Source organism: Sciurus carolinensis, chromosome 17, assembly GCF_902686445.1.
Source record: "Sciurus carolinensis chromosome 17, mSciCar1.2, whole genome shotgun sequence".
Classification (NCBI taxonomy): Eukaryota; Metazoa; Chordata; class Mammalia; order Rodentia; family Sciuridae; genus Sciurus; species Sciurus carolinensis.
Window position 1 is genome coordinate 8,223,292 of NC_062229.1, and position 18,587 is coordinate 8,241,878.

Consider the following 18,587-nt stretch of genomic DNA (forward strand, 5'->3'; position numbering starts at 1 on the left):
CACAGTGAGGAACCCAGGTGTTGAAGAAGTGCTGGCTGATGTTGGTCTGTCCATTTCCCATCATTGCAACACGTCTGTGAAGTTTTAGGACAGGTCCTATGATAGCATTGATGACCTTGGAGCTATGAAATGGCTATTTACGAAGCATGTGCTGGAGTCAGATTTCATTCAGAGTGTGGGTCTAAGAATTAATTGGACTGAATGAGTGTGTCCAAGAATGAAGGTGGGAGAGATTGGAAGGAAGGGGAGATAAGCAGAGGGAAGGATTTCAATATTCACTTAGGTTCAAAATACACAAGAGAGTTTTTCTTGAGCACAACTTCTCATATGTGTTCATATGTGGGGGAGCTTGTTAAAAGACTGATTGCTGGACTGTGTCCCTGGAGCTTGTTGTCAGTAGGTATGGAGTAGGGTCTAGGTATCAGCATTTCTAACAAGTTCCCAGGGGATGTGGGTATTTTTCAGAACCTAGGAGACTTAGCTTTTATTGTGATGTCACCCTTCTTTTACATTAGATTCATCAGTAGCATGAAACCCAGAAACCAAACAACTGTGTCTGAATTCCTGCTCCTGGAACTGACAGAGAATCCAGCAGTGCAGCTGCTTCTCTTCAGCCTCTTCCTGTCCATGTACCTGGTCACAGTGCTTGGGAACCTTCTAATCATCCTGGCCATCAGGTCTGACCCCAATCTCCACACTCCCATGTACTTCTTCCTCTCCAACCTGCCTGTCACAGACATCTGTATGAGCACAAGCACAATCCCAAAGATGCTGGTGAACATCCAAGCACAGAATCGGAGCATCTCCTACACAGGTTGCCTCTCCCAGGTCTTTTTTCTCATGGCTTTTCTTGTTCTGGAAAATTGTCTCCTCACAGCAATGGCCTATGACTGCTATGTGGCCATTTGTCACCCACTGATGTACCCCATCATCATGAATCCTTCCTTCTGTGTCTTGCTAGTTCTGATTTCTTTGTTCATTAATGGTGTAAATAGCCTGCTCCACGCTCTGATGGTCCTGAAGCTGTCCTTCTGTACAGACCTGGAGATACCTGACTTCTTCTGTGAACTTTCTCAAGTCATTAAATCTGCCTGTTCTGATACCTTCATCAATAATATTTTGATTTACTTTTCCTCTGTGATATTGGGTGGTAGTGCTCTGTTTGTGATTATTTTTTCTTATTCTCTCATTGTCTGTTCTCTTTTGAGATTGCCGTCAGATGGAAGAAAATATAAAGTCTTTTCCACCTGTGGATCTCATCTCTTAGTTGTTTTCTTGTTCTATGGGACAGCTTTTGGTGTGTATATTAGTTCTGCCATTACTGTGTCATCCTGGAAGACTGCAGTGGTTTCAATGATGTACACTGTGGTTCCTCAAATGTGAACCCCTTTATCTACAGCCTGATGAACAAATATATGAAGGAAGCCCTGTGGAAAATATTTGGAAGAATAAAACTTTGAAAGTTACGTTCATCACAATTAAACCAGGTTTCTAGAATGTGTCTAGATTACTTTGCATACTCTGATATAAAACTTTTAAATGTTTCCTTATGTGTTAATCCATTTTCAAATAGGGAAAGTCTTCTTTTTTGTTTGGGAAATATTAGATGGAAAAAAACACACAAACAGGGCTAGAGAAAATTGAAACAGGAAGATTAAGGGTTACCACTTTCCAAAAAGGCCTAATGCTGTCCCTAAGTTCGAATGATCTTACCACATATAGACAGTGAACAATGGAATTCTCATAGGAGAAAGTATGAGCCCGTCATTGGGGCAGGGGTTTGTTGTTGGGCACAAAGAAAAGTGTTCAGCACCACCATCTGTGAGCAACTCCATACCCAGATTCCAGGGTTCCATTCAGATTGGAGCTTTTCTGTCCACAGAGCATCTGTGGAGGTGAGTCTCCTGAGGACTACATCGCATGCTTCATGCTCATTGGTGTCCTTCCAACACTACTAAGTTTGAATTTTTGGGGCCTATGTTGCAAGGACATGCTTTATATGTAATTTTGTGGTAGATTCTGTTATTGTTTGAAGTCTGAGAAAAAAAGACATTATTATTCCATGAACAGAAAGCAATGTATTGGTGTTATGCAACATAAAACGTCTTATTACCAATTTGTTGTTAAAACATTATGCTCGTTACCTTTGTGTAGTATAAAAATTGTGGTGATATAATGAAAATATACATGAAAATAAATTGATCAAAAATGCAGCATAGATTATTTTCAAAATTTTCTTCACTCATATCTTTCTTTCTGTTCTCTCACATTAATAGTTTTGCTGAATTCTGTTTTCATCATTAAAATATATTCTTTGGGAGAGCAGAATAGAAGATAGTGTAAGGGAAAGTGATGGAAGGAGAAAAAGGGGAGGTGTGAGGGGAATGAAACTGACCAAAATATATTATGTACCTGTGAAAATATGTCACAATGAATCCTAACATTATGTATAATTAAAATGCACCAATAAATGTCAAAAAGAGAAAACTAAAACAATGTTCAATTACTCTGACTCTTATGAAATTGCCAGTAGTTGATTGGGCAACATCCCTATCATTTATGTAGAACTCATTTGCTTGTTTTAAGATTATTTTTATTAGTGAATTGTAGTAATAAACTGCAATGGGGGGGTTCACAGTGACATGTTTCTACATGGATATAATAATTCTGCATGCTGCATTTTTTTTTTTTTTGCACAGGATGGTAGGGATTGAATCCCAATCTTATGCATGCTAGGTAAGCACTGTACCACTGAGCTGCAACCCCATTACAGATCAGAGAAACACTTACTCAGGATGTCTCCCTAAGGCCTGCTTTGTTTTGGATTTTGCTGGTTTTGAAAAATGTCTTCCTGCAACAATGGCCTATGACTGCTATGTGGTCATCTGTCACCCTCTGATCTACACAGTCATCATGAATGACTGACTCTGTGGTCAAATGATTTTATTTTCCCTGGTCATTAGTACTGTGAGTGCTACGCTGCACAGTCTGAAGATGCTGCACCTGTTTTTCTGCGCAGGACTGGAGATCCCTCACTTCTCTGAACTCACTCTGGTCATCAAGCTGACCTGTTCTGACACCCTCATCAATAACATCCTGAGGTATGTTGCATTTGTCCTGTTTGCTGGAGTCCACGCTCTGGAATAGTTTGCACTTATACTCAAATTGTCTCCTCTGTTTTTAAAATTCCATCAACCAGAGGAAGTCATAAGGACTTTTCTACTTGTAGGTTCTACCCCTCTGTTATCTCCTTGTTTTATGGGACAGCTTTCGGGGTGTATGTTAGTTCTGCAGTGACTGACTCCACAGGAAGATGGCAGTGAATTCTGTGATGTAGTTGTTGGTCCCTCAGATGCTAAACCCCTTTACACCCTGAGGAACAGGGACATGAGGGAGGCCTTGAAGAATCTCTGCGGTAGGATAGGTTCTATGCTATCATGTGCCATTTTCTCTGGATTTGGGTTTTAGAGTGAGGCAAAGTGACTGTAATCCTGGTGACACAGAATGCCTGGCTATTCAGTCATCAAGTTTCCCTTAAATGACCAGATGAAATAAGAGCTAAATACCTTGCATTTGTTGCCTTACTTTGGTTTTCCTTCCAGATCTGTGATGCTTGTTAAATGGTTTCAATGCTTTACACTCCATTTCATTTTTGGTCTTAGATTTAGAGGCTGAACTAGGTGTTCCAGCTTTGATGACTTAAATAGATATAAATATTTACTCAAATATCATTTTTCTTGACAAATAGCAATTACACCTTTTTATGGGCTTCAGTGAGATATTTTAATCCATATACACAAGGCATAATGAGATCAGGTTAGCTGGAATATCAACCACCTCAAATATTTTGTTTTCAGATATTCACCATTTCTTTTTGTTGGAACATACAGAATGTTCTCATTTTGAAATAACTATCAGTTGTTGTCAACCTTGGTTTTTTGACTTTGCTATAGAACATGAGAGGTCATTTCTCCCATTCCACTGTACCTGTGTATCTGTTAACTCTCCCCTCTCTCTGACATCTTCAGAAGCTCTGGCAACCACACTCTGCTCTCTTCTCCTATGAGATCAGCATTAGTGCCCACATGTATGTGAAAATGTGTGGTATTTGTCCTATTGTGCCTGACTCCTTTTCAACAAATATCTTCTGGTTCCATTCATGCTGCTGCAAATTACAGAATTCCACTCTTCAATATCTGAATAATACTCCATTCTGTACATGACTTACTTTATCCATTCACTCATTGACTGGCACCTCGTTTGACTTCCTGTCTTGGCTACTGTGAAGAGTGCTGCAATACACAGGATGCATGATGTCTCTTGTGTGTACTGATAAAATTACCTGTTGATTTGTACCAAGTCGTGGGATTACTGGACTATGGAAGTCCTTCTATTTACAGATTTTAAAGGAAGTCTCACACTGCATTCTATAATGGATGTAGTAAATTACAGTCAATCAACAATGAATAATAATTTCTTTTTCTCTGCATTTTCACCAGCACTTGTTACTTTTTGTGTTTTTATATTAGCCATTCTAAAGGTGGCATCATAAACCACTGTGGTTTTGATTTGTGTTTCCCTGATGATCAGTGAAATGGAACATTTTTTTTCATACAGTTGTTCATTTTCATATGTTCTTTGAGAAATGACAATGAGGTCATTTGTACTTGGAATGAACCCACCTTTTGACCCAGTTATCCTACTACTTGGATTATACCCAAAGGACTTAAAGTTCGCATAGTACAGTAATGCAGCCACATGAATGTTTATAGCAGCGCAATCCTAGAAACATGAAAATGTGAGAGAACAGACAAATAGTGTGTAATCACAGCTGATGTAACAATGAGAAAACATCTGAGCTTCTCTGTGTCACTTACAGTGAGCTCAAGGTGAGATCCATACAATGGCTGAAATTGTCCAGTTCAGGTTTCATTCACCACTTAAACTCACATGGATTATATTTCTGAGGGATTTACTATTCTTTAATACATTTGTTTTATCTTTGTTTAGTTTTACTGGTTCACTGTAAGTATACACAACACTGGGAGTCATTCGGACACATATGTACACACATAGAACATCATTGGTTCAGTCTAATTCACTCTCATTTCCCAGTGGTAAAGATCTAGTTCTACATTACATAACTAATTCATAGGAAGTTTACTGCCTTTCACATATGACCGCACATAAGAGAGACCAGGGTGGAGCTGTAACCATCAAGGTGCAGACACTGGGGAGGAAAGGACAGGAATGGAGGGGAAGTCAAGGGGATGCACTCTATGTGCTTCTCCATCTACTGCTTCATTTAAAAAGACCAGAGACCAGAAGGTGTCAATATTCCATGCTCCTGGAGAGAGGAGTAGGTGGTCATGTTTGGCTGTCCTTATCTACACAATCTCTGCAGCTCCTTTTTGAACTAGTTACCAGTTAAGAAAGAAAAACATGATGAGGCTGCTGGAACCTCCACCTTCTTCCCCAGAGACCTCAGAGCTCCTGATGCTTGGACAGGACAAGTCTCAGTGTAGAATGATGAATCAGGAAGTGGCCAGGGGAATGAGAGAGGAATGAATGCCATCGGATGCCCTGGAGCCTCAGAATTCATTCAGAAAAATATTGGATTCCAAAACCACAGTACATGACTGTGTATGGAGATGGTTTCTTTAATTTGTTTAGTAGGTGGTCATGAGAGTGTGACCTATTCCAACATGACTGGTGTCCCAGGAGAAGAGTCAATTAGGGCATAAATGCACACAGAGGAAGGACCACAAAAACACCCTGGGAGATAAGGGTCATCTGCCAGGTGAAGAGAGAAGCCTCAAGTGGATTAAACACACTGGATGCACACATCACTCCACCTCCAGCCTCCAGAACCAGGGGGAAGGAATTTCTGTTATCAACCTTCCTAGTCTGACCCACTTTTCTTGAGAAGTTCTAGAGAACTAAGACAGTCACCAAAACTCCTTCAGCACCAAAAGAGTTAGCAGTACATAATTAGCAGAATAGCTCTAAGGAGCCATCATACTTCTCTTTAGGAGGAAATGGACCTTCAGCTGTCCAGACAGAGCAGGTACCCAGCAGAATTGGAGCTGCTTGGATGTTGGGGAATGTGTGAAGAGAATGTGTCAAGAAGGGGAAGTCAGGAGCAGTCTCATGAATCTGCTTCTCTTCATCCAGTGCCCCAGGTGCCTCACCATTTCCCTAGGAAGAAACCAGAGCAAAACACATGCCGTCCTGCCCAAATCATGAACTAAGGGGCTTTGGGTGGTCTGACTGGCTTCACTGAAATGATGTAGCTTGTCACCTGGAAGTTCAATAGAGAAATGCATTCTCAGGACCAGAAACGTTTTCTCAGGAACCTCAGATTCAGTGGACTCTGGAAGGACCATCTCTTGGAGAAGGCACAGCTGCTGCTTCTGATTGATGCTCTCACTAACTGACACCTGCAGCCTCTGTGTCCCTCAGGACTCAGTATCCACAGCTACTCATTATACCAGAACTGTTACTGTCATTCTGATTCCAGAAGTGCATGTCCTTAAAGACCAAATCTGTATAAGAGAGGAAATCTGGGTGGTGATCTCCTGACCCATAAGTCTACGTGTACATCACCCAGTTCTCTCCAATACTTCTACTCAACTCAATTTCATGAATCTTGCCCAAAATCACATTGAACTTCCCTAGTAAATACTCATCTTCCAATTCACCTGTCTCCATCCATTTCATCAGACAGGAAGCCTAAATGAAATTCAGGTGTGAAAATAAAACTTGCATACATGTAGGTATTTATAACCCAAGCATCAATAGAGCTAAGATAGAATAAACTTGCAATGATTTAAAGATCTCTCTATATAAGTATATTTATGTTTGTTGAATCATATGCTTTATGTTTGTTTTCCATACTCTTCGATTTGGTGATTATCATTTCCATATATATATATATGGAATAAAACAAGAATTTATATATATATATATATATATATATATATATATATGTTCAGTGAATGTTTTCATCACATAATATTTCAACAACTGTAAAAATTTAGAGTTCATTTGGGAGACAAACCACATTGATATTTGATCAAGAATCATTTAAAATAAAGAATTATTATGTATTACAAAGGGATGAAAACTAATGAGAAAGAAGTACAATTCTGCAGAGCATAGAAATAGAATATGAAAATCTGCTCAGACAGATGTCTTGTCAGAGATGCTCTGTGTAAATCCATTCAAAGGTCTTCTGGGTAAAGCAGCCAACTGCTGGATGTTCTTGTCTACCACAGACCAAGGGACCCTGGCATGGAGAAGATACCCATGCCATGGATGCAAGCACTAAAATATGTGATTTGCCCGAACTTTGTACTTTTGGTGAAAAACTATGTGTATTTATTCTTATTTTATATTTTTGTAGATTATTATTTTTATTCTCTATCTTTTATATATATTATTATTGCTAAGCTTGTTGGCACATGCCAGTAATTCCAGTGGCTCAGGAAGCTGAGGCAGGAGGGTCACAATGGCAAAGATAACCTCAGGAACTTAGCAAGGACCTAAGCAACTTAGGGAGATGCTGTCTCATAATAGAAAATAACAAGGGCTGAGGGTTTGGCCCAGTGGGAAAGCACCTCTGGGTTCAATCCCTAGTGCAGAAATAAGAAAGATTCCCATCTTTTTTCATTGACCCCTTCTCATTATATTAAAATTGACTACAATTTCATAATCACACTTTGTAAACTCTCTTCCAATTCTGTCACAATATTTCTAGTGTGCTTTTTACTTCATTTCAGGAGACTGTGGAATAGAATTATAGTTCTCCATTTTTAATTGAGATGTTAATTCACGCACAGTATCAACAAAAGTTTAAGTAGTATCAGATATGTCATTTTGAGCATGTTTGATTAGATCTTGATGTCATTTAATAGTTGGAGAAGATGTTCCATGGTAGTAATCAACTCAAAACTTTGATAATTAAGGACTTGAATAATTTGTTTTATTAACTCTTTTTACCATTTGTTAACTCTTTCTATTAAACTCTTAATCTATAATATTCAAAATATATTATTTTAAAGGAACTTCCAAAAATTATGAGTTGTCATTTCTCTCTTCCCCATCTCCTACTCATTAATCTTCTAAACACCTGAATAATAGATAAGTTAAAAGAAGACATCAGAAGGGTTAGAAAATGAGACCAACTCTTCCAAATTCCACTCAGAACAAAATACATCAGACAACTTGTGGAATGGGCAAAAGGCAAGGGGCCTCAATCAAGAAATTGATTCTTCTTCCCAGGTAATGAGTCAGTGCCCAAAGAGGAGAGTAGTCCACAAGCAGAAGCGAGGCTTCTGTATTTAAGCAATGTGTATGGACTCAAGATCTGAGCACTGTCTAGACCATGGCTGTGGACATACAACTCATGAAGGTTTGGGAATACTCCCAGGATGATATAACTGAGTTAAAACCTTGCTTAGTGGATGGGTTTATAAATATTCCCTCCAATAAGATGTGGAGTGCAGTTAACAGAATCCAGGAACAGAGACCTGACTGGTTATTGGCGAGGTCAAAGGTGAACCAGACAGATGGGAATTCAGGCCCAAGCCCCATTGGACTGACCTCAGGAAATTGTGGGAGAAGAACTGAGGGTTGTGGATGGAGATCCCTTCTGAGGATAATTGGCAAAAATGAAGAGAAAATAGAGAACCAAATGGGAGCATTGAATAATCAGAGAGAGAGAGAAAGAGAGAGAGAGAGAGAGAGAGAGAGAGAGAGAGAGAGAGAGAGAGAGAGAGAAGAGAGAGAGAGAGAGAGAGAGAGAGAGAGAGAGAGAAGGGAGAGAGAGATTTTCCAGTTACATTCAAACCTAGAGAAGGGTGGCTGAGTTCTCTTCATGAGAGTTGTTCCAAGCTGTTTATATACAACTAAGCACATTTCATTGTCATAAAAATAAATAAAAAAAGGAATCATTGATGATAGAACTATCCCATAAACAAATGCAGCTAAACAGTTTCATACCGAAATTCCTCAGATCATACTTTAAGAGTCATTTTCAAGAAGAAAGGGAAAAATTCAGCAAAGACTGGTAAGGAATATCCTAATTTATTGAATAAGGCCACCATAACAAGGATGCCCAGATCAGACAAGATAAGTACAAGACAAAAATAAACACAATTTCAGTCTTTAATTAATACACTCACATACCTGTTCCAAAAGTTTTCCAATTTTTGGAAAAGATTCATCTCCTCCTTAAAGCTAACTCACTTGCTCTCTCTCTCTCTCTCTTTTACTCTCAAATTATAGTGGCTTGAGATTTAGGGTTCATTTATCTCATGTATCAAATTTTATAGTTATTTCAAGTATTTTCCTCCAGAAATAAGTTTCATGTATTTTCTGAAAGATGAAAAATAAGTAATTTTTCAAGCAGTCATGTTGGATAACTAGACTTTTAAGCCTCTCATGTAAGAATTCATCTTATTCCAAGGTTTTCATTATTTATAATAAAATAAAAGGAGGGGCTATGTATGGAATACAATGACACTAAATTTTATTGATATTTGCTGTTTGCCAGGAAGTGTGCCAAGCTTCTTCCCATAATTCTATATCTTGTCCCCACTTCTCAAGAGGCAATCCTCAAACTATCCACATTCCCATAACCCATTTTTCCACATGCACATTCCTGTGTACACCCCAAATGGATGAAGCACCATCTCTGAGGACTGGAACAAGTGACCTGTGTTTCCATGAGCTCTCTGAGCTTCTCATGCACAGTCAACTTTGTAAACCATCTGGATGCTCCCTCTTATCTCCTCATGGTAACCCATTCATCCTACCCAGGGCACAACTAAGGATTTTTCTGGACTATGATATGTGAAAGGATGCTTTCTGAAAGACCATTTGTAAAGGTATATTCTCTTTTGAAACAACACCCAAGGAAAATGTACTTATCTTTCTATCTCTAGGTACCATGTTGGAATATGACACCTGCCATCAGACCACCAGGGGATCCAGCAGCAGAGTGGCACTGACCCATGGAAGGCCAATGAACCCTAACTGTGATGGAGCTGCAGGTACATCTTTATTTCTCTGTTTATTCTTATATCGGTATCATTGCTGTCCTCTTGCAGATGGCTGCTAGATTTTAATTTATGTTTCCTTTTTTGATAACATTAGTGATTCTTATTTCAGTTTTCATTTGTTTTGCTTTTGTTTTTCCTCATGTAACAGTGTTGAAGAACCCAGGAATATGATACAGAGGTGGAACAAACTTTAATATTGTGCATTATTTGGAAAATTTTAGTAACTAAAAATTTTGCTGCATACTTATGCATTTCATTCAATTCAGCAATCTATGTTTATGTGATTTCCTAAACATAGTTGTGGATCATTAAGAAATGAACATCAACCTGTATAATCAGAAAAATGAGAGATTACACTCTATTTATATATGATACAGCAAAATGTATAAGTGCATTTTACTGTCTGTGCAAGTAATCAGAACAAATAAAATACAATGAAATTTTAAAAATGAATATCATAATTAAATTCCTTACTGTAACTAGTATGTCTGTTTCTGTATTTTTATACTGCATTTTCACACTGTATTACTTTTGTTATGTTGTTTTGGTTAAAAGTGACTTAAGTCAAATCAATCTCATTCATTTAAGAGTGTTAAAAACTGTAAGTAAAATGAGATCAGTGAACTGACCTTTTAGACAGCTAGATTTGTCCTTTTATTCCTTTTTTTTCTATAGAAGAAATTTGTACTTCTAATTGCAAAGCAGTGTTTATTTTGTTTTCTTTTGCCATCTCCCTAAGATGCAGAGACTATCTTGAACTCACAATCCTCTTGAGTCAGCTTGCTGAGTAGCTGGGTTGTAGGCATGTTCCTGAACCTTTTCCACTTGATGATCCCGAATATATATTTAAATGTTGAATATAAAATGCATGAGTGGAATCAGTGTTCCATGAGGCATCCATAGAATTAACCTCAGGGTGTGTGTGTTTTAGCATACATTTATTGTAGTATCCTATGCAGGTAATATTTATATCCAGCCAAATAAACAAAGTATATTACAGTCTGAAATGTGGCATGAGTCTTCGTGATATTGTTGTTAGAATAGATTTGCCCCTGAATACAAAAAGAAAACTAAAATCCTATAACAGTAGCAAGATGGGTTGTGTGTACATGGTACTTGAAGCAGATGTGAGCATAAACAGGGAGGTAAGAAGACATCCACTTGCCCTCTCTGGGAGAGACACTCAGCCTATGCAAAATTCTCCGCCCCTGAGCCTGAATCCTTAAGGAATTGTGCTGTTCAGAAATCACGTGGGACTAAGAGTTTGGCTAATGAGGAGCTTTGGATAATGAAGCTCCAAGGGCCACAGAGATGGCAGTCTGCCTGCAATCACACACCCACTCTACACCTTGCCCAGGGGAGTATGCAGCTCACCTGGCCCTGGTCTCATGAATATCATTTCTCTATAAGATGCAAGTGCCACATTGATTTCTGCATTTTCTAAAAATAGTTCTTCCATTTACCTTTCTCTTTCACATCCAGAAATGAAATGAATGTCATTCCTCAGTGCTGGCACCAGGTAATCTGAAGTATCCCAACTTATGTTTTGCCATTAGAGACAGGTCTTTGTCTGCCAGTCCATTTTGGGCAGCTGTGAGGTGAGGACATGAAGAAGATGGGAAGAACTAGGTCAACTGTCACATGTCTGCCCGATCATCTGTCATTTCCAATTTATCTTTTTCTAATTCACCAACACCTAGCAACTCTCATCTGCTAATACCTTACTTTGATTCTTAAGTCCAGGTATGTTTTGCATACTCAACAGCAACCTACTTTTGCTCAGTTTTGAGAATTACCTAGAATTCTCTAACATTGTCTTTAACTAATTTGGCAAAGGAACAAAGGTCTATGGATCACTGTTCCTTACTTTTCTCTTCTTAGCACATAGCACTACTTTAAAGAGCTAATCTTTGTCCAACCTGGTCTCCTGTTGACAAATATTCTAAGAGGGAGCAGGGTACATGTATGTGAAAATATACATACATATAAAACATACATGCATAAATGTATATATTGTACAGGCAGGCCCCAGTACTCTAAACCTGTGTACCCATTTCTCCTCATTAATCTATGAAATACTGAAAAATTTAAAAGGCAGAACAGAACAAATCTAGAACAAATAACACATACATATACTTTCAGTATTAGCCAGTGATAATATTTTGCCATCAAAGTTATTTTCTTAAAATAACAAAATACTACATATCAATATAATGTAGCCTTTATGTTCCACTTCACTCTCTAATATGCAGAGGCAAACACAATGTTTACTGAATTTTTCTTCAAATGTTATTTGATACTTTTACACATTGCACATATTTACATTTGAGTGTTTTTATGCATGTAAGCGGGTTTGATTTTTATATCACCTGTACATATGTATGTGCTTATGTATGTAATGTACATATACGTATGTTTGTATAGATTGCAATATATATTTATCTGTAATATATGCCTATATACATTTGTGATGTAATAAGACATTGGAATCAGGTGAGGATTAAAATTTTTGAACTAGAGAAAAACATACAAAGATTAAGATTAAAAATTGATAAAACATTATTTTTAGAGAACTGATGATAAAATTCCATGTACAGTAAAAATGTTAAATGAGTACGTGGTCTGTCTCCTTGTGGAGTTAAAATTGTTGGCCTGAGGGTATAGCAGTGATTTCCAGAAGTTTGGAAGTTGTGGAGAGAGAAGGTGGAAAAGGGTGGTTCAATATGATCAGTGATTGCTGTATACCTGCATGTCAATATCTCCTCAACCCCATTATTATATACCAATAATTTGGATTTTAAGAAGAAAAAAGTAGAAAAGAACATAAAACAAGAACATGACTTTCAGATAGAATCACTCAATACATTGAAGCTGCAGGGGAGTAGTCAATATGAATTTCTGTAGAGTGGATCCCTTGGGGGAGAGAAAACATGTGATCTCAGTATGACTAAAGATCCCAACAATCAATATGTCATATTGTATTTCTGTAACAATAAAAATGCAAGCAATCACAGTATACTTTAATGGTGAGAGGTTGATACTCAGGTCTTTATTTATAAGTGATTTTTGAATATTTGAAATATTCTGTAAGAATTTAAAATTCTATGGGATTTGGAAAATTATTTAAATTTTAGATATCTTGTTAAGAAAATTATTTTTCTTGATGGCTTGTCCTATTTTGTTGCTACATCTAGATCTGATTTATTTATTTATAGTGCTAGATATTTTATTACATACTCATGAGAAACAAATCTTGTGATAATTAATTTTCATTGAGTTATTAGTCTTCTTGCTTTATTACATGTGGAGAATTCTCAATGAAAATTTCAGTATATTGAGCCTACCCTTAAATTTACTTTTTTTTTTTTTTTTTTAGTCCTGGGGATTGAACTCAGGGTTACACAATTACTGAGCCACATCCATGGCCACATTGTTAAAATTTTGAGCAGGGTCTTACTAAGTTGCTTAGGGCCTTACTACGTTGCTGAGTCTGCCATTGAACTCATGATCCTCCTGCCTCAACCCCCCAAGCAGTTGGGATTACAGGCATGTGCCACTGTGCCCAGCTAAATTGGCAATTATAAACAGAGCTAATTTTTTTTAAGAGGGTATTTTGTTCTTTCATCGCCATACATGTTGGCCACACCATCCCGTCCCTAAAATACTGTCCTCTGTGGGGTAGACTGGTTGTGGCCATGGCAGAAACAAATCATAATAGAAATATAAAGTGCCTCATATATCAAGCCCTATTCAAAAATATTTTGTGTTCCTGTTCCTCATCCCTGCATGGTTCCCAGAGGCATTTACAATGGTTTCCCAATTGTAGGATTGAGGAGACTGAGGCTCCCCCTACAGTTCCAAACCCTTTCTTGCTTACAAAGTAAGCCCTGGAGCTGAAGCCTGAGGTGAACACTTGTTTGAAGCTGTTATCATTGATTTAGATTTAACACCATTTCCTCCTCTGCTTATTTTGGATTTGGAGAATTCTTATAGAAAAAGCCATGTACCATTTTCTATTTTATTCTTTATTTTCTGGTGCAATGTAAAAAAAGATGATGTTTTCAGCAAGTAAAATATGGATAATTGGAAAGTGCAGGAGAGGGGACAGCAGGAAGATCTGAATGGGAAGGGAGAGAGAGGCAGAAGGAGAGGGAAGATGAGCCACCCTGCGGAAACAGTACAGCTCTGAAAGCTTTCTACATAAGGGATCTGTGATCTGTGGAATCTCCTGATTTTTTTTTTCCAGAAGACTCCTCAACAGCATGGAATCAGAAAACTAAACGGGCACAAAAGAATTCCTCCTCCTAGGTCTCTCGGAGGATCCAGAACTGCAGCCCGTCCTCTTTGGACTGTTCCTACCCATATACCTGGTGACTTTGCTTGGGAACCTGCTCATCATCCTGGCTGTCAGCTCTGATTCTCACCTCCACACCCCTATGTATTTCTTCCTCTGCAATCTGTCCTTCACTGACATCAGTTTCATCTCTACCACAGTCCCCAAGATGCTGATAAACATCCAGAGACAGCAAGACCATCAGTTACACAGGTTGCCTCACCCAGGTCTGCTTTGTCCTGGTTTTTGCTGGAGTGGAAAACAGTCTCCTTGCAGCAATGTCTTATGACCGTTATGTGGCCATCTGCCATCCACTCAGGTACTCAGTCATCATGAACCCCCACTTGTGTGTCCTGCTCATCCTGTTGTCCTTGTCCATCAGCATTTTAGATGCCCTGCTACACAGTCTGATGGTGCTGAGGTTGTCCTTCTGCACAGACCTGGAGATCCCCCAATTCTTCTGTGAACTTGATCAGGTCCTCAAGGTGTCCTGCTCTGCTACCCTCACCAATAACATCATATTCTATTTAGCGTCTGGCATATTGAGTGGTTTTCCTCTTCTTGGGATTATTTACTCTTTTATTAAAGTAGTCTCTTCTATTCTGAGAATGTCCTCAGCTGGGGGAAGGCATAAAGCCTTTTCCACCTGTGGGTCTCACCTCTCAGTGGTCTCCTTGTTCTATGGGACAGGTTTTGGAGTGTACATTAGTTCAGCAGTTACTGACTCTTCCACAAATACTGCAGCAGCCTCACTGATGTACACTGTGATCCCTCCAATGCTGAACCCCTTTATCTACAGCCTGAGAAACAGGGACATGAAAGAAGCCTTGAGGAATCTCATCATTAAACCTCTTTTTTGGTGACTATGTTATCTGCTTTGTGCTTGGGCTTCTAGTAAAAGTCAATGTGCAGGGACATCGGGCAAGCCACAGTTCTTATGCTATTGTGATTGGATAGCATAAAGGCTAAGGGTGTTCCAACTTAGGTTTGAAACCTGACTTGGGCCTTCTCCAGCACGGGAAAGGTTGAAAATTCATGTCACCTTTCTGGGATTGATATCTTTGTTGGCTTTCATAGAAATGGACTCTGAGCAAATGATTGTTATGGTGATTTTAGTGGGGGGTTGGATTTCTCTGAATAATATTAGCACATTAGGACAAGATGATAAGCAAAGATTTCACTATAGCTGAAGGAATAGCCTCTGCCTCAGTCTAGGAATACTGCCATATTTATGGCTTCCCAAAATATGCCCAATTAAGATCTGATTTGTAGTCCCATAACATCCTGAGATTTGGCCCTAGGGCTTTTGTTAGGCTGGGGTATTTATTTCTCCAGAGAGCACAGCAGTATACTTTCCTGTCAGTCATCCCTGATGTCAGCAAGGGTGTATTCAGTGGTTGGTACATGTTCTGTCTGCACAGCAGCAGCAGTGTCCACTGCACTTGGCTTCTGATTCATGAAATTAGTGTGCATTCTGTCCCCGGGATGTGACATAATTATGAAATATTTGAACTTCAGCAGTGAGGATGACTCTAGATCCATTAAGAAAAAAAAAATGTTGCCACTCAAGATTTCTCAATGAACTAAGAGGACAATCTTGCATAAATTAGTGTTCAGGGTATGTACCTGCAGGCCCAGTATAGTAGGGTTCATTGGCATTCCATGAGTGAGCACCATTCTGGAGCTGGATCCCCTCATGGTCACTGGGTACCTGGACTGATGGCAGGTGTCATATTCTAACATGGTACCTAGAGATAGAAAGATGAGTACATTTTCCTTGGGTGTTTTTTCAAAAGAGAAAAGACCTTGCCAATTGTCATTTGGAAAACATGCTTTCACATGTCATAGTCCAGACAAATCCATAGTCATGCCCTTGGCAAGGCAAATGGGATACCATGAGGAGATTAGAGGGAGTATCTAGATGGTTCACAAACTTGTCTGTGGATGAGAAGTACAGAGAGCTCTTTGGAACACAGTTCCATTGTTCCAGGCCTCAGAGATGGTACTTCATTTATGTGGGGTATACTCAGGATTGTGCATGTGGAACAAGACCATGGGTGATGGGAATGTGGAAAGTTTGAGGATTGTCACTTGAGAATTGAGGACAGGGTATATAATTATATGAAGAAGCTTGGCACCCTTCTTGGCAAACAGCAAATAACAATAAATTTAGTATAATCATATTCCTTACTCAGCCCCTCCTTTTATTTTGTTATAAATAAAGAAAACCTTGGAATAAGATGAATTCTTACATGAGAGACTTAAAAGTCAAGTTATCCAAGGACTGCATGAAATGTTACTTATTTTCCATCTTTCAGAATATATTTGAAATTCATTGCTGAAGTGAAATACTTGGAATAACGTAAAATTGTCTGCTTGAGATAAATAAACACCTAAAGTTCAAGGATGTATGTTTTGAGAGAGAGAGAGAGAATATGAATGTGTGTGTTCTGTGAGGGGAAAAAATGATTCTTTTACTTCCAAATAACTTTCCATCATTAACCAATACAACTCTTGGGACATCAGTTTTTGTACGATTTTATATATTATTGAAAAATTGGATAACTATTTGGTACAGGTGTGTGAGTGTATTAGTTAAAGTCTGAAATTGTGTTTATTCTAGTCTTGTTCTTATCTTGGCTGATCTGGGCATCCTTGTTATGGTGGACTTATACATTAAATTGGGATATTTCTTACCAGTGTTGGTTGAATATTTCCCTTTCTTCTTGTAAATGTATCTTAAAGAGTAGTTTGAAGAATGTATATAAAAAACAGTTTAGTTGCATTTGTTTATGGGTTAGTTCTATCATTAATGTTTTTAAAATACTTCATGAGTCCAAGAGGATTTTCTTTTATTTATTTATTTTAATGAGAAAGAAATGTGCTCAGGTGTATATAAACTTAACTTTGAACAACTCTCATACAGAGAACTCAGTCACCCTTGTCTAGGCTTCTAGGCTTGAATGTACCTGTGGAAAAATCTCTCTTTACCTTCTCTTTCTCTCTCTCTCTCTCTCTCTCTCTCTCTCTCTCTCTCTCTCTCTCTGTCTCTCTTTCCTCTGATTATCCAATGCTCCCATTCAGTTATCTGTCTTTTCTTCATTTATGCCAATACTCCTCAGAAGGGATCTCCACCCACAACCCTCAGTTCTTCTCCTACAAATTCCTGAGGTCAGTGCAATGGAGCTTGGGCCTGAATTCTCACCTGGTTCAACCTTGCCCTCCCTAATCATGAGTCAGGTCTCTGCTCCTGGATACTGTTAACTGCACTCCATGGCTTACTGGAGGGAGAATTTATAAATACATCCACTAAGTAAGGAGTCAACTCAGTTATTTCCTCCTGGGAGAATTTCCGAAAAGCGTCATGTGTCCACAGCCATGATCTAGACAGTGGTTAAATCTTGAGTCCATTCATATTGCTCAAATACAGAAGCCTCACTTCTGCCTGTGGACTACTCTCCTCTTTGGGAACTGTGTCCTCATTTACTGGGAAGATGAATCAATTTCTTCTTCATTATGGGGATAATTCCAGGAGGCCCCTGGGCTTATGCTCATTTTACATGTTGTCTGATTTATTTTTTGGTACCTGTAAAATTTCATCTTCTTTTTACATTTACCCATTTCTGAGTGGGATGTGGAAGAATTCTTCTTATTTTTTAGCCCTTATGATGTCTTCTTACAGCTTATCTATTATTCAAGTGTTTAGATGGTTAATGAATAGGAGATGGGGAAGAGAGATACTTTTGTATAATCATTTTTAGAAGTCCCTTTAAAATACTATACTTTGAAAATTATAGATTAGGAGTTTAAATAGAAATAAGTTAACATCGTGAAATGAGTGAATAAACACAAATTTTTGAAGTCCTTACTTACCAAAGTTTTCGATTTATTACTACCATGGAACCCCTTCTTCTTTCTCCTTCCATTAAATGAGGGTTTAGATCGAATCGAACCTCCTGAAATTGACATATGTGACAATACTTAAACTTTTGGTGATACTGTGAATGATTTATCACCTCAATAAAAAGGTAGAACTCCAATTCTATTCCACAATCTCCGAAAATGAAGAAAAGTGTCACTGGAAATATTGTGACAGAATTGGAAGAGAGTTTACAAAGTATAATTATGAAATTATAGCCAATTTTAATATAATGAGAAGTAGTGAATGAAAAAAGGTAGGAGTCTTTTTT

At 38.3% G+C, this 18,587-nt stretch overlaps 1 protein-coding gene and 1 pseudogene across 1 annotated transcript; both read left to right on the forward strand.

The window, feature by feature from the left end:
• Positions 1-528: 528 nt before the first annotated feature.
• LOC124967940 (olfactory receptor 7G2-like) lies at positions 529-1,383 on the forward strand. The gene has a single exon (XM_047530370.1). It carries the CDS (start codon positions 529-531, stop codon positions 1,381-1,383), a length of 855 nt encoding a protein of 284 aa, XP_047386326.1.
• Positions 1,384-14,326: 12,943 nt separating this feature from the next.
• LOC124967941 (olfactory receptor 7G2-like) lies at positions 14,327-15,260 on the forward strand (annotated as a pseudogene).
• Positions 15,261-18,587: the final 3,327 nt, after the last annotated feature.